We start from the raw sequence: 22,969 nt of genomic DNA on the forward strand, positions 1-22,969 counted from the left end.
AGATAAAAAATACAAACTCAATCAATACTATATAAAGCAAAATCTAACATTAAGAGTATCAAATCAGTAACAAGAAACACTAACATGCACAAGAAACTCAAAACATACGTGTCTCCATTTCCAAAAAGTCCTCCATTGACAGAGGATGGTGTTGTTGTTGTTCTTCTTCTCTTTGTGGAGAGCACTCCTCTGTAACAGGCACAATGTCGCCTGATTGCGAAGTGGATTGTTGAAGTCCAGCCCATTTTTCTATATCTTCATGAGACTTAACAAAGTCTAGCAGCATGGTCTCCACGCTTTTTGCCTCCTCCACACTATCAATTAAGCAGATAACTTCTTTTTTCTGTTGTATTCCTTCTTGTGCAACCAAGGAGCCATCACCAAAAACATCAACAAGCTTGCGGTCTTCAAAACAATATGTACGAATGTAGTGCTTGACCAAAGCTCTTTTTTTGGCCTCCAAATATTGCAAATCTGACATATCGTTATCTGCTACTTGAAGAAGAGAACAATCAATTGGCATGGGATGTTCCTCTGATCTTCTTCTCAGGTCTTCAAATGCATTTCCTTGTCCCAAGAAGGCAATAACTGTTAGGAATTGAATTGCTCCTTTGCAAGGAGCTGATGGAAAGTGATGCAATGCACCACAACAATGGTAGCTCAGATTATCTCCCATGGCGTGAAAGGCACATTGCAATTTTGTGAAGTTAGTGAAATCCACAAATGCAAGAAAGACAAATCCAGGATCTGTTGACCCTCCAGCAATAGCCAAGATCCCATCCAAAGCATTGTTAAATGTCTCCTCACTCCACTTCAAATTGCCTCCAACGTTTTTTGTCATATCTAAAACACATAAGCCAATAGGAACTTTATTATTGAAGTGGCGCATCAAGTAGAGATTGCCTTCCATTTGTAGGCTCACCACATAGATTGACCATGGCAAATCTCTAGGCTCAATTTTCTCCTTTTGAAGGTGAATTGCCCATTGCATGTATTTTATTGCTCCATCTGGAAAAGCCATTTTCTTTGTTCCACGCGTCAAACTAGATCTGATCCATTCCTCGCATAGCATTAAAATTTTTTATAAACAACATCATTGATGTTATACATTTTGACCACCTCCTCCCAGTCTTTACATGGTGAAGACTCATTCAAATTGTTGAAGCCTTCAAGAAGTGCATCTTGAATCAATTTGTCTTGCTTCAACTGCTTGATTCGATCATACATGTCAGTTGCATCACCATCCTTTGCACTCTTTGACAGTAAAATCTTCTCATCTCTAATCTCTTCTTGAATAGTCTTTACCTCTGATTCCTCAAGGCCACAAAGGTATCTAAATACAGTTGTTGGGGGTTTCTTATTCTCCTCTTCTAGATTTTCAATGATTTATATCCAGCAATCATAAACTAAATCAGAGTACGTGACCATGTGTGCCTGTTTAGCAATCCAACTTGCTGCTGCATTCATTCTTGCCAATCGAAGAAAAGCCTAAAAAGAAATAGAGAAATAATTAAACTATTGAGCAAGATTTGTTAATTAAACACTATCAAAAAGACAAAGAAAATAACTTACATCCCATCCGGCACGAGATGCATGTCCCTCTGCAATTCCACTTGTTGCCTTTGGTGGTCGTCCTGAGAAGATCCATTGACTCCGTAAATGTCTCAATATTTGGCTGTAAGGTTGCTTGACATACAATGCCTGAGCCTCCTCATTTGCAATGGCAGATATAGCAGTTGCAACAAATGGAGGAGCATTCACAACAATGCGAGCCTTTCTAAATTTATACACGCTAATCAGTCTTTCAAAGATCTCTTTGTTGTTTTGTTCATTGTGAAGCAAAACTTTTGCAGCATAGATTGAATGCTGCCCATCAAGAATCCAATAATGATAATCTTTAATTTTTTGCTCCTCTACCTCTTCTACTGCCAAAGGAGTCCCCTTCTTTGATTTTGCATTTCGAACAGGCATCAAATATGCACATGCTGCAGGCTTGGTCGTACTCCGTGAAAATCCAAATAACACACTTTCAACGTGTTTTTTATCCATAATACGTGCATTATAGTGATCAGGAGCAAGCCAACAATTTTGAATAGGGATATCAAATTCCCTATATTGGAAAGGAAAATAATTTATGTACTTATTCATTCCACCTGTATCTTTTTCTTGTCCTTTCATGGCCTCAGCTTCTAAAACATCTGGATCCACAATTCTCATCTTTGACATTGAACCCTCTGTTGATGAGGATGCCAAAGATGCCTTGTCTACATCCAAAATGGAGCTAGTTCGCTTAGCTTCTACTTTCTGCACTTTTGCTTGCTTCTTTGTGGATGGTGGTCGTGAAGCTTTCACCTTTTTTCGTTGTAGTGTGGCAATGATGGAGCTTTGAAGTTGATCTGCTATGATATTTGGATTTGATTCTGCAAACTTCCATCCTCGAGAAAACATTGTCTCTTCTTTGTTTCTAGACATGCGCTCCAATGCATATGCTCCTGGAGATAGTTGAAATTCTAGATTCATTGGAACTAGAATGTCAATGCATTCCACCTCTGGATGACTATCAACTACAGAGACAGATGCTTCCACAACTTGTCCAACATCTTCAAACAAGCTGTCATTCTCCTTTTTGGCAATAAATAGATGCACCTTATGAAATTGTGCACCCTCTATACCATGTATGTCCAAATACCATTTCCTAAGATCATTGCAAGTATAGTCAACTGAGACAGCAACCCTTGCAACCTGTTTTTTTGAAGCCATCTTTCCTGAAACAAAAAAAACCAAATGTTATTTTAACATATACTTTTTTGTAATGGATTAAGTTTGTGTGAATACAAGTTCCACCACTTGTTCAAGCTAGATCTAAGCAAGTATACATAGTGATCATTTAAGCTAGTAAACTAAGGGAAGGGAAAAGTAAGGTCCACCACTTGTCCAAGCTCAGCTCTAGACAACATGGAGAGATTCGAGGTCTACTAATTGTCTAATATAGGCTAACTATATTGAAACATAGAGAGAAGCAAAGGTCCACCACTTGTCCAATCTAGGGTCCATTGAAACATGGAGAGAAGGATGCTCCACCATTTGTCCAAAATAGGCTCCATTGAAACATGAAGAGAAGCAAGATGCACCATGTCTTTGAGATGCTAGGCTCCATTGAAATACCTTAAACCCATGATATTTTGTATATGTGGGGTTTAAATTCAAGGTCCACCACTTGTCCAACCTATTATCCCTAGTAGCATGAGTGGTTTGGTCTCAAGATTCACCACTTTTCCACTCTATGTCATTATATTAAGAAGATCTGGGTGTTAAGGTCCACCACTTGTCCAACCTATAAGGCTATATCTTAAATGGTATTATTTACCACCACTTGGAATGCACATGATGGGTTTTACATAGGGGTATGGTTCCAAGGTCCACCACTTGTCCAAGCTAACTCTATTGAAACATAGAGAGAATCAAAGGTCCACCACTTGTCCAAGCTAGGCTCCATTGAAACATGGAGAGAAGGATGCTCCACCATTTGTCCAAGCCAGGTTTGATTGAAACATGAAGAGAAGCAAGCTGCACCATGTCTCCAAAATGCTAGGCTCCATTGAAATATCTTAAACCCATGATATTTCGTACATGGGGGGTTTACATTCAAGGTCCACCACTTGTCCAACCTATTATCACTAGTAGCATGAGTGGTTTGATGTCAAGATTCACCACTTTTCCACTCTATGTCATTATATTAAGAAGATCTGGGTGTTAAGGTCCACCACTTGTCCAACCTATAAGGCTATATCTTAAAGGGTATTCTTTCTCACCACTTGGAATGACCATGATAGGTTTTACATGGGGGTTTGGTTCCAAGTTCCACCACTTGTCCAAGCTAACTCTATTGAAACATAGAGAGAAGCAAAGGTCCACCACTTGTCTAAGCTAGGGTCCATTGAAACATGGAGAGAAGGATGCTCCAACATTTGTCCAAGATAGGCTCCATTGAAACATGAAGAGAAGCAAGCTGCACCATGTCTCCAAGATGCTAAGATCCATTGAAATACCTTAAACCCACGATATTTTGTACATGGGGAGTTTACATTCAAGGTCCACCACTTGTCCAACCTATTATCTCTAGTAGCATGAGTGGTTTGGTCTCAAGATTCACCACTTCTCCACTCTATGTCATTACGTTAAGAAGATCTGGGTGTTAAGGTCGACCACTTGTCCAACCTATAAGGGTATATCTTAAAGGGTATTCTTTCTCACCACTTGAAATGTCCATGATATGTTTTACATGGGGGTTTGGCTCCAAGGTCCACCACTTGTCCAAGCTAACTCTATTGAAACATAGAGAGAAACAAAGGTCCACCACTTGTCCAAGCTAGACTCCATTGAAACATGGAGAGAAGGATCCTCTACCATTTGTCAAAGCTAACTCTATTGAAACATGGGGGGTTTACATTCAAGGTCCACCACTTGTCCAACCTATTAACGCTAGTAGCATGAGTGGTTTGGTCTCAAGATTCACCACTTTTTCACTCTGTCATTATATTAAGAATATTTGGGTGTTAAGGTCCACCACTTGTCCAACCTATAAGGCTATATCTTAAGGGTTATTCTTTCTCACCACTTGGAGTGACCAGCATAGGTTTTACATGGGGGTTTTGTTTTAAGGTCCAGCACTTGTCCAAGCTAACTCTATTGAAACATAGAGAGAATCAAAGGTCCACCACTTGTCCAAGCTAGGGTCCATTGAAACATGGAGAGAAGGATGCTCCACCATTTGTCCAAGATACGCTCCATTGAAACATGAAGAGAAGCAAGCTACACAATGTCTCCAAGATGCTAGGCTCCATTGAAATACCTCAAACCCATGATATTTTGTACATGGGGGGTTTACATTCAAGGTCCACCACTTGTCCAACCTATTATCTCTAGTAGCATGAGTTGTTTGGTCTCAAGATTCACCATTTTTCCACTCTATGTCATTCTATTAAAAATATCTGGGTGCTAAGGTCCACCACTTGTCCAACCTATAAGGCTATATCTTAAACTTTATTCTTTCTCACCACTTGGAGTTACCAAGATAGGTTTTACATGGGAGTTTGGTTCCAAGGCCCACCACTTGTCCAAGCTAACTCTATTGAAACATAGAGAGAAGCAAAGGTCCACCACTTGTCCAAGCTAAGCTCCATTGAAACATGGAAAGAAGGATGCTCCACCATTTGTCCAAGATAGGCTCCATTGAAACATGAAGGGTCTGCACCATGTCTCCAAGATGCTAGGCTCCATTGAAATACCTTAAACCCATGATATTTCGTACATGGGGGGTTTACATTCAAGGTCCACCACTTGTCCAACCTATTATTCTTAGTAGCATGAGTGGTTTGGTCTCAAGATTTACCACTTTTCCACTCTATGTCGTTATATTATGAAGATCTAGGTTTTAAGGTCGACCACTTGTCCAACCTAAAAGGCTAGATCTTAAAGGGTATTATTTCTCACCACTTGGAATGACCATGATATGTTTTACATGGGGGTTTGGTTTCAAGGTCCACCACTTGTCCAAGCTAACTCTATGGAAACATAGAGAGAAGCAAAGGTCCACCACTTGTCCAAGCTAGGCTCCACTGAGACATTTAGAGAAGGATGATCCCCCATTGGTGGAAGATAGGCTTCATTGAAACATGAAAAGAAGCAAGTTGCACCATGTCTCCAAGATTCTAGGATCCATTGAAATACCTTAAACCCACGATATTGTTTACATGTGGGGTTTAACGTCAAGGTCAGTCACTTTTCCAAGCTATTATCCCTAGTAGCATGAGTGGTTTGGTCTCAAGATTCACCACTTTTCCACTGTATGTCATTATATAAAGAAGATCTAGGTGTTAAGGTCGACCACTTGTCCAACCTATAAGGGTATATCTTAAAGGTTATTCTTTCTCACCACTTGAAATGTCCATGATATGTTTTACATAGGGGTTTGGTTCCAAGGTCCACCACTTATCCAAGCTAACTTTATTCTTCTCATAGAGAGAAGCAAAAGGTCCACCACTTGTCCAAGCTAGGCTCCATTGAAACATGGAGAGAAGGATGCTCCACCATTTGTAGAAGCTAACTCTATTGAAACATGGAAGGTTTACATTCAAGGTCAACCAGTTGTCCAACCTATTAACGCTAGTAGCATGAGGGGTTTGGTCTCAAGATTCACCACTTTTTCACTCTGTGTCATTATATTAAGAATATTTGGGTATTAAGGTCCACCACTTGTCGAACCTATAAGACTATATCTTAATGGTTATTCTTTCTGACCACTTGGAGTGACCATGAAAGGTTCTACATGGGGGTTTGGTTCCAAGGTCCACCACTTGTCCAAGCTAACTCTATTGAAACATAGAGAGAAGCAAAGGTCCACCACTTGTCTAAGCTAGGGTCTATTGAAACATGGAGAGAAGGATGCTCCACCATTTGTCCAAGATAGACTCCATTGAAACATGAAGAGAAGCAAGTTGCACCATATCTCAAGATGCTAGCCTCCATCGAAATACCTTAAACCCACGTTATTTTGTACATGGGGAGTTTACATTCAAGATCAACAATTTGTCCAACCTATTATCGCTAGTAGCATGAGTGGTTTGCTCTCAAGATTCACCACTTTTCCACTCTCTGTCATTATATTAAGAATATTTGGGTGTTAAGGTCCACCACTTGTCCAACTTATAAGACTATATCTTAATGGTTATTCTTGCTGACCCCTTCAAAGACTATATCTTAATGGTTATCCCTAGCTATTATTACTAGTAGCCTGAGTGGTTTGGTCTCAAGATTCACCACTTTTATTAAGAATATGTGGGTGTTAAGGTCCACCACTTGTCCAGCCTATAAGGCTACATATTAAAGGTTATTCTTTAATATGTGCAAGGTGCACCATGTCTCCAAGATGCTAGGCTCCATCGAAAAACATTAAACCCACGATATGTCGTAGATGAGGGGTTTACATTCAAGGTCCAACACTTGTCCAAGCTATTATTTGTAGTAGCCTGAGTGGTTTGGTCTCAAGATTCACCACTTTTCCACTCTATGTCATTATATTAAGAATATGCGCGTGTTAAGGTCCACCACTTGTCCAACCTATTAGGCTACATCTTAAAGGTTATTCTTTATTACCACTTGGAGTGACCATGATAGGTTTTACATGGGGGTTTGGTTCCAAGGTCCACCACTTGTCCAAGCTAACTCTATTGAAACATAGAGAGAAACAAAGGTCCACCACTTGGCCAAGCTAGGGTCCATTGAAACATGGAGAGAAGGATGCTCCACCATTTGTCCAAGATAGGCTCCATTGAAACATGATGAGAAGCAAGCTGCACTATGTCTCCAAGATGCTAGGCTCCATCGAAATACATCAAACCCACGATATTTCGTAGATGAGGGGTTTACATTCAAGGTCCACCACTTGTCCAAGCTATTATTGCTAGTAGCCTGAGTGGTTTGGTCTCAAGATTCACCACTTTTATTAAGAATATGTGGGTGTTAAGGTCCACCACTTGTCCAACCTATAAAGCTTCATCTTAAAGATTATTCTTTCTTACTACTTGGAGTGACCATGATAGGTTTTACATGGGGGTTTGGTTCCAAGGTCCACCACTTGTCCAAGCTAACTCTATTGAAACATAGAGAGAAGCAAAGGTCCACCCTTGTCTAAGCTAGGGTCCATTGAAACATGGAGAGAAGGATGCTCCATTGAAACCTAAGGAGAATCAAGGTGCACCATGTCTCCAAGATGCTAGGCTCCATTGAAAAACATTAAACCCACGATATGTCGTAGATGAGGGGTTTACATTCAAGGTCCAACACTTGTCCAAGCTATTATTGGTAGTAGCCTGAGTGGTTTGGTCTCAAGATTCACCACTTTTCCACTCTATGTCATTATATTAAGAATATGCGCGTGTTAAGGTCCACCACTTGTCCAACCTATAAGGCTACATCTTAAAGGTTATTCTTTATTACCACTTGGAGTGACCATGATAGGTTTTACATGGGGGTTTGGTTCCAAGGTCCACTACTTGTCCAAGCTAACTCTATTGAAACATAGAGAGAAACAAAGGTCCACCACTTGTCCAAGCTAGGGTCCATTGAAACATGGAGAGAAGGATGCTCCACCATTTGTCCAAGATAGGCTCCATTGAAACATGACGAGAAGCAAGCTGCACCATGTCTCCAAGACGCTAGGCTCCATCGAAATACATTAAACCCACGATATTTCGTAGATGAGGGGTTTACATTCAAGGTCCACCACTTGTCCAAGCTATTATTGCTAGTAGCCTGAGAGGTTTGGTCTCAAGATTTACCACTTTTATTAAGAATATGTGGGTGTTAAGGTCCACCACTTGTCCAACCTATAAGGCTACATCTTAAAGGTTATTCTTTCTTACTACTTGGAGTGACCATGATAGGTTTTACATGGGGATTTGGTTCCAAGGTCCACCACTTGTCCAAGCTAACTCTATTGAAACATAGAGAGAAGCAAAGGTCCACCCCTTGTCTAAGCTAGGGTCCATTGAAACATGGAGAGAAGGATGCTCCACCATTTGTCCAAGGTAGGCTCCATTGAAACATGAGGAGAAGCAAGGTGCACCATGTCTCCAAGATGCTAGGCTCCATCAAAAAACATTAAACCCACGATATGTCGTAGATGAGGGATTTACATTCAAGGTCCAACACTTGTCCAAGCTATTATTGGTAGTAGCTTGAGTGGTTTGGTCTCAAGATTCACCACTTTTCCACTCTATGTCATTATATTAAGAATATGCGCGTGTTAAGGTCCACCACTTGTCCAACCTATAAGGCTACATCTTAAAGGTTATTCTTTATTACCACTTGGAGTGACCATGATAGGTTTTACATGGGGGTTTGGTTCCAAGGTCCACCACTTGTCCAAGCTAACTCTATTGAAACATAGAGAGAAACAAAGGTCCACCACTTGTCCAAGCTAGGGTCCATTGAAACATGGAGAGAAGGATGCTCCACCATTTGTCCAAGATAGGCTCCATTGAAACATGACGAGAAGCAAGCTGCACCATGTCTCCAAGATGCTAGGCTCCATCGAAATACATTAAACCCACGATATTTCGTAGATGAGGGTTTACATTCAAGGTCCACCACTTGTCCAATCTATTATTGCTAGTAGCCTGAGTGGTTTGGTCTCAAGATTCACCACTTTTATTAAGAATATGTGGGTGTTAAGGTCCACCACTTGTCCAACCTATAAGGCTACATCTTAAAGGTTATTCTTTCTTACTACTTGGAGTGACCATGATACGTTTTACATGGGGGTTTGGTTCCAAGGTCCACCACTTGTCCAAGCTAACTCTATTGAAACATAGAGAGAAGCAAAGGTCCACCCCTTGTCTAAGCTAGGGTCCATTGAAACATGGAGAGAAGGATGCTCCACCATTTGTCCAAGGTAGGCTCCATTGAAACATGAGGAGAATCAAGGTGCACCATGTCTCCAAGATACTAGGCTCCATGGAAAAACATTAAACCCACGATATGTCGTAGATGAGGGGTTTACATTCAAGGTCCACTACTTGTCCAAGCTATTATCACTAGTAGCATGAGTGGTTTTGTCTCAAGATTTACCATTTTTCCACTCTATGTCATTATATTAAGAATATGCGCGTGTTAAGGTCCACCACTTGTCCAACCTATAAGGCTACATCTTAAAGGTTATTATTTATTACCACTTGGAGTGACCATGATAGGTTTTACATGGGGCTTTGGTTCCAAGGTCCACCACTTGTCCAAGCTAACTCTATTGAATCATAGAGAGAAGCAAAGGTCCACCACTTGTCTAAGCTAGGCTCCATTGAAACATGGAGAGAAGGATGCTCCACCATTTGTCGAAGGTAACTCTATTGAAACATGGGGGGTTTACGTTCAAGGTCCACCACTTGTCCAAGCTATTAGTGCTAGTAGCATGAGTGGTTTGGTCTCAAGATTCACCACTTTTTCTATGTCATTATATTAAGAATATTAGGGTGTTAAGGTCCACCACTTGTCCAACCTATAAGGCTATATCTTAAAGGTTATTCTTTCTCACCACTTGGAGTGACCATGATAGGTTTTACATGGGGGTTTGGTTCCAAGGTCCACCACTTGTCCAAGCTAACTCTATTGAATAATAGAGAGAAGCAAAGGTCCACCACTTGTCCAAGCTAGGGTCCATTGAAACATGGAGAGAAGGATGCTCCACCATTTGTCCAAGATAGGCTCCATTGAAACATGAAGAGAAGCAAGATGCACGATGTCTCCAAGATGCTAGGCTCTATCGAAATACCTTAAACCCACGATATTTCGTAGATGGGGGGTTTACTTTCAAGGTCCACCACTTGTCCAAGCTATTATCGCTAGTAGCATGGTTTGGTCTCAAGATTCACCAGTTTTCCACTCGATGTCATTATATGAAGAATATCTGGGTGTTAAGGTCCACCACTTGTCCAACCTATAAGGCTATATCTTAAATGATATTTTTTTTGACCACTTGGAATGTGCATGATATGTTTTACATGGGGTTTTGTTCCAAGGTCCACCACTTGTCCAAGCTAGATCTATTACATATATATTATACATACAATATTCAACTAGATTCACTACCTATCATGTCCAGTAGCATGGATGCTCTAGCTTGAAGGTCCACCACTTGTCCAGCCTATACTCTCTTATGTAAGGGAGATCTCGCTATAAATTCAAAATCTTCCCTCCTAAATTTAAAATATCCCTCCCAAATCTTAAATATCCTGCCTAAATTTTAAAATATCCCGCCCAAATTTTAAAATTCAAACTTTTTTATAAAAATTTAAATTTTACTACTTAAATTTAAAATATTCCACGCAAAATTGATTTTAAATTCAATTTTACCACAAAAAGATATCATTATACCACCTAAATTCAAATATGCAAACCTCAAATCATTATATTGTACATAAATTCAAACAAATTCAAATTAACAAGCCTAAACTGATATTAGTTTGCATAGATATGAATTTATCACACCTTAATTATGTCACCATGTTAGAGAGAGTGGTTAGAGAATTTGAACAAGGTCCACCACTTGTCCAACCTAGATACCAAGAAGGATTGAGTGTACAAGGTATTGTTTGGAGGTCCTTATAGTCCACTGGTCTCAAGGTCCACCACTTGTGGTAAGGGTCACCAAAAAGTGTATATATTCATCCAAAGAAATACACGTATTTTTGGTCTACATGTCCTAGTTTAAACCATTTATGTCCATTAGGTGTATCACTAAACAACACTACTATTTTTGAGAAACAGAAGTTACAATCATATCTACAAATGGATTAGAGGAAAATCAGCTCAGCATACATCCAGAACTCGCTACAAGAATCGATTTAACAGATCACGCAAGTAAGTCTTCCATTCAATTTTACTAGTATTACAATGTGCTAGTTATTTGTGATATTTATGTATGTATATATACTATGTGTGCATATCGTAATTAAGTGTAATTGTGTATCTGCATTATGTATGAGTATTACAATGAAATAACACAAATATACATACATACACATAGATAACACAGACGCACACATACATGAGCATGTATTTTCAAGAGAGAGATAGCAAGATACAGAGATAGATAGATAGATAGATAGAGAGAGAGAGAGATAAATACCTGTTTTTTAGAGAGAGGAGAGAGAAAGATAACAGATTTCACTGTGTTTATGTATGTGGAAGAGAGGAAGACGATGTATGGGAATATGTGCACGTATTTTCAAGAGAGAGACAACAAGATAACAGATTTCATTGTGGTTATGTATGTGGAAGTGAGGAAGACGATGTGTGGGAATATGTGCATGTATTTTCAAGAGAGAGACAGCAAGATAACAGATTTCACTGTGGTTATGTATGTGGAAGAGAGGAAGACGATGTGTGGGAATATGTGTATGTGTGCGGGGATACTTTTAAACTATGTATCTCTGTCTTTTGACGAGAGTGTGTGTGTGCAAGAAGAGTTACAGAGAACCATCTTCTCTATATGGAGAAAGACAGAGAGTGAGAGAGAGAGAAATACCTGTTTTTTCTCTATTCGTGAGGTGTGCAATGTCTCCTGAGAAGACTGCCCGATCCTGCCCTTCTGGAAAGCGTTGTGTACGCTGCTGTTTCTTTATCTTGTGCGCGAACTTTCAATCCTGTGCACTCCACCTGTGTGTTGTGTACGATGCCAAGCTTGCTCCTCTACGCGCGCGTATACTCCAACTGTGTGCGATCCGTGTGCGCTTTCTGTGTGTTTTCTGCTCGCCTGCTTTCTCTGTGTGTGTTGCTCGTGCGCTCTCTGTGTGCCTAATCTTGATAGGGTTTATTAGAATGCCACGTATGCTACAAGTCCATGTTTTATCATAGGATTAAAAAAAACAAAGGCAATATAAAAAATTAACCAATTCACACGGCCAAAATTAAAGAAATCATGGTTGAAAATATGAAAAACATGCGTAACTCTATACTAGGAATTCAAAAAAAAAAAATCTTTGGGCGCTGCCCCTCGACCCCGCCCGCCCCTTGACCCCGCCTGGGGCGCTGCCCCAGGACCCCGCCCAAAACAATATCCCAAAATCAACCTCCCAAGCCCCGCCATCGAGAGCGCTATATTCCACATCCCCATCAAGAGCGCTACCCCCAAACCTCACGTGGAAGCGCTGCCTTGTCACCCCATTGTGGCATTGCCCTAAGACCCCGCATCTGGAGTGCTAAATGGGAACATTCTTCGTTAGTGAAATTTTGAACATAAATTATATTAGCATATACTTAAATATAATACAAATATTAACATATTAGCTATACTACTAATTTACTATAGCAGTTCTAGATTATGTCCCATACTATATTTAAGGTGCCAAAGGTTTGGCCTTATGGTCCTAGATTTATCCAAGTGGTCAACACATATAGGACCAAGTGCACACTGTGCCACAAAACTTGGCCAGCACTTCACTTGCCAAAGTTTAGGCCACATGGCCAATCCTAAGTTTCCAATGTTCTTATTATGTCACCTTTTGCCTCGTGGAAAACCTAGGCTTGTTTTCACATACTCAGGCACTTCAAGCCACAATAAATTGTCATTACTCTTCAGCAACCCTTTTGTTCAAGTCTTTGAAAAAACATTGTTTAAGGCCACCCTAAACCATTTTCATTTAGGGGTGTCTAAAACTAGCTTTTTGGCAATTCGAGAAGAAAATGGTCAAAGTTTTATACTTAGTTTTAACCACTTGACCAATTCAAATATTGGAAAGCAAGGTCTTGTAATACTTTTCTTTGGACATCACACATTAAAACTAGGTTTCTCACTTGTCCAAGCTATGCTCTAATACAATAAAGGGCTTTTGGTTTCAAGATGCACCACTTTCCCAACCTTGATTCCATTAAAGAAGCTAGCTCTACTTAGACATTTAATAGCAAGGTCCTGCAGCAGTTCAGATTGAACATTTTCCATGGCAGCTAGGTCCACCACTTATCTAAGCTATGCTCTAATAGAGTAAGGGGGTTTTAAGATCCACCACTTGTCCAAACTTGATTTGGGAAGCAAGGTCCTATAATAGTTTGCTTTGGACATTCACCATTACAACTAAGTCTACCACTTCTCCAAGCTATGTTCTAATACACTAAGGAGGTTTTGGTTTCAAGGAGAACCACTTGTACGACTTTGTTTTTGGAAGTAAGGTCTTTACATAGTTCACCTTGGACCTTGGACATTGGATACTACAACTAAGCCCACCACTTGTCCAAGATATCCTCTATATATAGCCAAAGGGTTTGGGTTTCAAGATTCACCACTTTTCCAACCTTTCTTGCATTAAAGAAAGGAGGGGCATTATAACTAGGTCCACCAATTGTCCAAGCTATGCTCTGATATAGAAAGGGGATTTTGGTTTCAAGGTCCACCACGTGTTCAACCTTGCAAGACTCAAGGCATACTTGGACATTGGAAAGCATAGTCCTATAGTAGTTGATAGGTGGCAGTGGGTATTACAACTAGGTCCAACCTATGCTCTCATATAGCAAAGAGGCTTTGCTTTCAAGGTCCACCACTTGTCCAACCTTGCTTCCATTAAAGAAATGAGGGGCTACGTAAACATTGGCAAGCAAGGTAGCAAGGTCCTAAGGTGTTTCACCTTGGATATTGGGCATTATAACTAGGTCCACCACTTGTCCAAGCTATGCTCTGATAAAGAAAGGGGATTTTCGTTTCAAGGTCCACCATGTGTTCAACCTTTCTAATATAGAAAGGGGATTTTCGTTTCAAGGTCCACCACGTGTTCAACCTTGAAAGACTCAAGGGATACTTGGACATTGGAAAGCATAGTTCTATAGTAGTTGATAGGTGGCAGTGGGTATTAAAACTAGGTCCAACCTATGCTCTAATATAGCAAAGAGGCTTTGGTTTCAAGGTCCACCACTTGTCCAACCTTACTTCCATTAAAGAAATGAGGGGCTACGTAAACATTGGCAAGCAAGGTAGCAAAGTCCTAAGGTATTTCACCTTGGATATTGGGCATTATAACTAGGTCCACCACTTGTCCAAGCTATGCTCTGATATAGAAAGGGGATTTTGGTTTCAAGGTCCACCACGTGTTCAACCTTGCAAGACTCAAGGGATACTTGGACATTGGAAAGCATAGTCCTATAGTAGTTGATAGGTGGCAGTGGGTATTACAACTAGGTCCAACCTATGCTCTCATATAGCAAAGAGGCTTTGCTTTCAAGGTCCACCACTTGTCCAACCTTGCTTCCATTAAAGAAATGAGGGGCTACGTAAACATTGGCAAGCAAGGTAGCAAGGTCCTAAGGTGTTTCACCTTGGATATTGGGCATTATAACTAGGTCCACCACTTGTCCAAGCTATGCTCTGATAAAGAAAGGGGATTTTCGTTTCAAGGTCCACCATGTGTTCAACCTTTCTAATATAGAAAGGGGATTTTCGTTTCAAGGTCCACCACGTGTTCAACCTTGAAAGACTCAAGGGATACTTGGACATTGGAAAGCATAGTCCTATAGTAGTTGATAGGCGACAGTGGGTATTAAAACTAGGTCCAACCTATGCTCTAATATAGCAAAGAGGCTTTGGTTTCAAGGTCCACCACTTGTCCAACCTTACTTCCATTAAAGAAATGAGGGGCTACGTAAACATTGGCAAGCAAGGTAGCAAAGTCCTAAGGTATTTCACCTTGGATATTGGGCATTATAACTAGGTCCACAACTTGTCCAAGCTATGCTGTGATATAGAAAGGGGATTTTTGTTTCAAGGTCCACCACGTGTTCAACCTTGAAAGACTCAAGGGATACTTGGACATTGGAAAGCATAGTCCTATAGTAGTTGATAGGTGGCAGTGGGTATTACAACTAGGTCCACCACTTGTCCAACCTATGCTCTCATATAGCAAAGAGGCTTTGGTTTCAAGGTCCACCACTTGTCCAACCTTGCTTCCATTAATATAGCAAGGAGGATTTGGTCTCAAGGTTCACCACTTGTCCAACCTATGCAAACCTTTTTCATGTTGTAGCATGGTTTTTTGTTTGAAGAGTATTTTTCTATAACTATGGATTTAACAATGTAATCTTTTTACTTACAGGATGGACTTCGAATCTGGGGAGAAAGTACATATGATACTTGACAATGAAATCGTTGGTATTGGTTGTGTGTGTAGAACAGATCCAGATTCCACTTGTGGTGGTACAAAGATAGGGCTGGGAAATGTCTCCATACTAGTGGAGGAATGCTTGAGGGATGTGGTCCTACCTTTTCCTACAATGGATACTCCATCTCTCCAAGGCTCATTATGGAGTGTTGTTCGATGGTCAAAGCTTCTTTTGCAATCTTTTGTATTAAATGGGAACTTAATTGATCCACACGAAAGCTACAATGGTGATGAAGAACATGATCATTCTGATCCTCTAGTTACAGATGCAATACTTATGACAAGCCCAGAATTTGAAGCAATGATTCGAGAGTCTTGGAGAAATCAGAGGGTCCTTTTAAAAGATGACACAATGATGCAAACCATGAATGAAGGGACCATCTTATATGTATTTCCACATGATTATGTCAACTTTCAGGAACTTGGTCCTGATTGTGTGGGTGTGGGTATTGAAAGAGAAAATGCAAGCATTGATGATGTGGTTGAAGTGGGTAGCATCACTTTGCTAAAGTGGCCCATCAAGCAGACAACAATGTTGAATGGGAGCCCATTACAACGCTTTGTTCCTGTTGATGGCATGCATGCTACATATGAGGATGTATCCAACGATGGCAATGTTGGAAAAAACTTGATGGGAGTAATGTTGTTTAGTTGTCAAGGACTCAAAAATCAAAAGCAGCACCAGCTTCGACTTTTTACCTTTCAAACAAATCAATTCAAAGGGTATCATGCATTGATTGTTGTGCACAAAAATGCTGCCAATTTGCTGATCGTGATATGGTGACAAGGTTACGACAACAATTTTGGGGAGAGTCTCAAAAATCACGCACTAATTATGTTTATGATGTTCTTTCTATATGTTATCAGAAAGATGAGAAGTCACGATACCAATTCAGGCTAAATGGCTCTATTGTTTGTTGTAGAGCATGGTATGAGCTACATGGAATACCAAAGACATCATTTTATCGATACAAGGAGAACTTTGAAAATGGTGTGCGCCAATATGTACATGGGAACACATGTACATTGAGAAGGGGACTTCAACATACTAGTTTAGCAAGAGCACTACTAAATGAGTTTGTGGAAAACAACTCTGAGAAGATGCCACATAGAAGTAGAACACTGCTAGATGGCTCAAGAGAGACTCAATTGGTGATTCCATCAACATACAAACAAGTGGATATTTTATGTGAAATCAACACGACACTTGACCAAATGGGCTATGAGAAGAATCTATCCCAATCTTCTTTTGGTAGAATTTGGAACAAAGAGTACCCACATGTCACTTTAACAAAGACGAGTGAGTTCTCTAAGTGCAATATTTGTAGCTCAATCAAGGCAAGGTTAGAAGCTAAACCTTCTCTTGAAGAGAGAGCTCTTCTCTTGAGGGAGAGAGAAGTTCACATGGCACAACAAAAGAGTTGCAGAAGCCTATATTATGCATGGCGCACGTATTCAGAAACTCAACCACAAAAATATGTATGCATAATCCATGATAAGATGGATCAAAAGAAGACTGCCATTCCTAGATTACGCATTGTTCCCAAGGGTGTGGATTCAGGATATAATCTGCAGGTGGCATTGATTGGCATGATCACTCATGGACATGGAGAAGGTCATTACGGACACTTTGTCTTGAATGGTTTGTGGCCAGCTGATCCAAATCTTACAATTGGCTCAATTGCTAATTGTTTACATAACCTCGAGAGGATAGGTAAGCATCCTCTTGGTGATCTAGTAACAAATGGACTTCCAAGGAGCAATATTTCACTACTACATGCTTTGAACTCAAGGGATGCTTTGGACTACCATAACTTGAGTGATGGAAAAGAGCCCATTGTGCAGTCGTCAGAAATTGCAGAAGAGGAATTGGGGTCAACATTTCGCAGATTGCCAGAGAGCTTGTTGCTACAATTGGATAATTGTGCAGGGGAAAACAAAAATCGATACTTATTTGCCTATTTGTCAATGCTTGTTGTAAGGGGTGTTTTCAAAACCATCCAGCTGGGATTTTTAATGGTTGGGCATACACATGAGGACATAGACGCCATGTTTAGTAGGTTTTCAGAGAAGTTGAGAGTTACACAAACCTATACTTTGCCACATTTGATGGATACATTACGAAACAGCTCATCTTCATCTCCAGCTCCATTTTTTCTCACAAAGATCCCCGATTTCAAGCAATATTGTGATGGCTATCTTTGTGACGGACAAGACATACTTGTTGGACATTCCAAACCGCTTCAGTTCAGGTTCTTTATGCAAGATGAGACACCAATGATGCAATATAAGGCACATGTAGGTGTATCAAGTTGGAGTGGAAGTATTCGCCTTTGGAAAACAGACACAGAAGGCAAGCCAATGTTACCACATGGAGATCCACCTCTAGTACAAATGGCGGAGTATGTCAAGGCCCACGAAGAAGTAATTTTGGGGCTAAAGAACTATATAAAATTTTGGAAAAAGGAATGTTCAAGTATTAATATTATAGACCCTGTGATTTTGGAGTAAGGTAATTGAAGAGATTGGAAAAGCAATCATATCAGAGGGAGTCTTGTATAAAATGTTTTGGCCAAAAACTCAAGAATATTCTCTCACCTACAAAGCACTACAATGAATTTGCAACAAGGAGCAGAAAGATTCCTAGCCTTGAAGAGTTGAACGATCATTTTTGTGGGCCTCAACGAGATAGGCCAAGGGAAGAGTTTGACCCTATGTCTGATGTGCACCAAGGTGACTTTCTTATGCTTGTTCCTAGTGACACAGAAATCTATCCAGTGTGGCTTGGAATGGCTTTATCTGACATTGATAATGAGCCTACATCACCAAACTACAGAAAACTCTTGATTCAATATTGGGCACCTTGCGCGAGAAAAAGTGGGATGACAGATACTCAAGCTTACAGTAATTGTTGGAAGGGTTATTGTTTGTCAACTATAAGGACCCACAAGTGTGGGAAACTATAGATGCAATTGTTTGGTCCTGGAGACCCAACAAAGAAGGACCATTTTCTAGAATAAATATTCCAGAAAGACATGCCTAAAAGCCAAAGAAGGCCTCACTCGTGCACATCAGCCACATTTGGATCAAAGTTCAGATATGGTATCAAATGTGGAGTAGAATTATGTGGAGCTTCTATTGTGACTATACTAGTCAATTTGTAAACAAAGTCTTTTTTGTATCTTCCTTTGTTTTATGTAATTTATAGTTATTATTCAAATCCATGTGTTGTACATCCTCTTGACTTTTGGTGTTTATCAACACCACAAATCCTATTTTTCACTTTATTTACTAGCCACACACCTCAATTTTTCCCACTTTAAGTGGAAAATTCCCAAATTACATGAATTCGGTCGATTTGGAGATTCCATAATGTGAGATTTTTACCAAAATACCTAATATGGTCTTTGTGGACAAGTGGTGGAACTTCAAACCGCCTTGGGCTAAAACCTCTATAACACAAGAAATAGTAAATTGGACAAATAATTGATCTCTATCCAGAACCATCCACGCTATCAGAGTAGAGATAGAATTATTCAATAGAGCTAGCTTGGACAGGTGGTGGACCTTTAAACCATCTTAGGCTAAAACCTCCATAACACAATGGTTAATAGGTTGGACAAGTGATGGACCTCTGTCCCAAACCCTCCATGGTAGTAAACATAGTATCTACACTCCATTCTTCTTTTGACCTTCAAACAATAGCCCATTAGCTTCTTTCAATAGAGCTAGCTTGGACATGTGGTGGACCTTCAAACAACCTTGGGTTGAAACCTCCATAGCACAATGGCTACTAGGTTGGACAAATGGTGGAGCTCTACCCAAAAACATTCTTGTAGTAAACATAGTAGCTACACTCTATTCACACATTGACTGTTAAACAATAGAGATAGCTTCTTTCAATAGATCTGGCTTGGATAAGTGGTAGACCTGGAAACCGCCTTGGGCTAAAATCTTCAAAACACAATGGATAGTAGGTTGGACAAGTGTTTGTGCTCTACCCAAAACCATCCACACTATGAAAGTATAAATAGAGTATTTAATTGAGAGCTAGCTTAAACATGTGGTGGACCTTCAAACCACCTGGAGCTAAAACCTCTATAACACAATGATTAGTAGGTTGGACAAGTGATGGACCTCTACCCAAACCATCCATGGTAGCAAACATAGTAGCTACACCCATTCACACTTTGACCTTGAAACAATAGAGATAAATTATTTCAAACCACCTTCACTACAAGAGGTTGTGTGGACTTGTGACGTTTTTAGCGATGGAAATATATTGGGTTTCTATACTCCCTGACGTCGCAAAGACCGTCTCTAAAAGCATCGATACGGGAACATCGCTATACGTGTTGCTATAAGCAACACTACAAGCGTCACTATAAACATCACTATATAGCAATGCATATAGCGACAACCATAGCGTCGCTTATAGTCTACCTATAGCGACATTTATAGCAACAGTGTAGGCCTTATATAGCGACGTTGTAGGCCTTATATAGCGACGCTTATAGTGATGCCCGAGAGTAAAAAAATTTGCTGACAGGGCATTGAATGCCATGCCACCCATCAACCATATTGAATGTTTCAATAATAGACTAAACCTAAATGAATCCAAGATAAGCCCAGATTCACCTAGTGCAAGCTTAGGTATAGACCCAAAGTAGTCACCCACAAGACACTATAACCATTAACTCCATCATCCATAGTAATGTTTGTAGAATAAATATACAAAATTGACAAAAGTAAATTGATGAAAGTAATCAATGACAATTGTACACATCATAGGCAAAATCACTTGATTGTTAGACTTTGCCAATGTATAGTTACAACACCATTGAGAAAATATACATGGTTTTCCAATAGTTACAAAAAGATGTATACACGTCATCTCATGATACATATGCTATGATAAAATGAAACTAATGCTATCTAGCTACGGCTAGACTGACATCGTCTAATCAGACGTCTCATCGCATCCAAGCGGTGTATCTATTGGATTCTGCAAAAAAAACAATAAGACAGCTTTCTGTAAGTATAAACATATAATTTACAAAAGAGTAGAACAAATAGAAAAGAGTAAACCCTAATACTAACCATGTCGCCACGAGAACTCAACATGTCTATCGGGGCGTTTAAGCCCTTCCCGGCTGCATGCTTGCACTTGTACGGTGTGGGGTCACGTCTTGTCATCGACCATTGTCAAAATGTACAAAGAATCCATTATGTTAGAATTTAAAAACCCCTAAATCCTAAACTATCAAATCTAAAGATCAATGCGAAAACACTTACTAAATCGTCCTCAAACGATGCCCACCTGACGCTTTCCAAGTGGTGCGAGCTCCCTGCTTCTACTCGTGCTTTGGCTGCCTCCTTTTGCTGCTTCCATTTGTTAGGATTCTCTGTCATGCCAAGGGTAGGACTAGACGGGCACGGCCCAAGCAATGTGCCGGACACACATGCAGTAAAGGGGTCTATATATGGAAGAGGGCCAGGGGCCTATATATAGGATGGTTGGAGGTTATTCGCATGTCTGTCTACCCGCTGGTCTAACATTGGTATCAGCGCTCAGGGAGCTTCAGGCTATGGAGGTGGAGCACCGCTCCCTTCTTCTCTCTCACACTTCCGTTGATACATGGAGAACGGCTCCGGGGTTCTCTCTCTCCGCTTGCCTATGCAAGGCTATGGAGGCTTTCTCTTTTTCTCATGTCTAGAAGGAGGAGGAAGAGCGTGCTTGCATAGCTTGCTTGCATGCCATGCATGCTCGGTTGCAAAAGGGCAGGTCGAGATTGACATGACAGCAAATAGCTGTGTCATGGGCATGATCCCTTGTATACACATGAAGGTCAAGGAGGAAAATCGACAGTGTATGGCCGCGGGAAGTGACTCTTGCAGGGGCTTGCATCGCAGGGCGATCTGCACCAAAACTAGCACGGGTGGGGTTGAATCAGAGCGCTCCGCACAAGGATCAGATCGCGTTTCAGGAGCAAACGCCGTCACCGCCATTGCTACGTAGCGCGAGGAAAGTAATGGCTCTCTGCTGCTCACCGTTTCGCCATCGCTGTGTAGTTGTGTAGGTTTTTTTTTTTTTTTTTTCAAAACAAAAAAAAATTGTTAGCTTTTTACCTTGGAGGGAGCTTTCCCACATGCCCTAGCATGCATTACCATGCAAAGACATGCAAGGGCTCGCACCGAGCTCTTCGTAAGATGAACAGTACTCTCATCGCTCTCGGGTTGGTAGTCGGGTTTTTGCATGGAAAATTCCAAGGCAATTTTACAGACCATCATGGTAAAGCTCCGCTGTATTTTCTACGACTTTGCGATCATGTACAGGCACGACCTGCTCTATTTGCGGTGACACTACACCGCGTCAGATGTTGCTAACAAGACAATCCAGAATACGACAACATGGTTCCATCGCGGGAAAAGGGCTTGTCTACATTGGAACCTGTGATTGCTGACATCGGGCAAGTTATTGAGCAAGGCTACTCCGCAAAGACGATTTTGATGCTCGATTCGAGGTTCATGAAAGCTCGAGCATCCCGGCCATATGATCAACACGACAAGTTTATACAGGTAAATTATGAGGTAAGCATTCACTTTTACTTGTATTTATCAAACTATTCAAGTACTTGTTGAATAGTATAATATGCAAGGGCTATGAGTGATGTTGTGTAACCGCGCATGTACTAGACGTGTATATGCATCCACAAGCAAGGCTTGTCTGAAGCACGATTTTTCTCTATCATCAGTACGATCAGGCATGCACGGCATGTCTTGAAAAATTATCGTGCTATGTCTAAGTCGGATGTTTACAGTGTATCCGGATTTGCATATACCTTTCCCATGCTTCCCTGACCATCCTGAATCAAGCATGGCTTGAGTATGACATGGTTATGATGTTTCTAACAGCAAGGCTGTGTATTGCTTAGGACACTCGAATCAAACACGGCTTGAATACCAACCACTTGACTCCGAAGCACGGCTTCTCAACGGTTGACTTTGATGCAAAAGCATAGCACATTCGCGATGCTTTAGAATCTCAAGGAGATTGGCACATCCTACTGCTAGACTTGATGCCGGGGGCATGTTGCTCGGCATGGCCAACTTCGTGTCACTGTTTCTCGAAGCGGACAGAGGATGTTTGTAACACAAGACTGGTTACTTTCAGTTGAAATCACTCGACAAGGTTGATGCTTTTTGTCATGATATCTGTGTCTCAACAGCCGACTTCGTCGTCTAGCATCACAACAACATTCTTTATGCGA

General features: G+C 40.6%; 1 protein-coding gene across 1 annotated transcript; it reads left to right on the forward strand.

The window, feature by feature from the left end:
* The first annotated feature begins 22,109 nt into the window (after positions 1–22,109).
* Positions 22,110–22,720, forward strand: LOC147441510 (uncharacterized). Its single transcript, XM_086483734.1, has 2 exons — positions 22,110–22,277; positions 22,634–22,720. The coding sequence occupies exons 1-2, from the start codon at positions 22,110–22,112 to the stop codon at positions 22,718–22,720; spliced, it is 255 nt and encodes an 84-aa protein (XP_086339860.1).
* Positions 22,721–22,969: the final 249 nt, after the last annotated feature.

This window comes from Adiantum capillus-veneris, chromosome 15 (assembly GCF_014529385.1).
Source record: "Adiantum capillus-veneris isolate H3 chromosome 15, ASM1452938v2, whole genome shotgun sequence".
In the NCBI taxonomy this organism is placed as follows: Eukaryota; Viridiplantae; Streptophyta; class Polypodiopsida; order Polypodiales; family Pteridaceae; genus Adiantum; species Adiantum capillus-veneris.

Excerpts from the sequence above, each read along its gene's own strand:
- LOC147441510 (XM_086483734.1), top strand. The coding sequence starts at position 22,110 with ATGGTTCCATCGCGGGAAAAGGGCTTGTCTACATTGGAACCTGTGATT. Across the intron at positions 22,278-22,633 it reads AACACGACAAGTTTATACAG|GACACTCGAATCAAACACGG; the intron begins GTAAATTATGAG and ends TGTATTGCTTAG.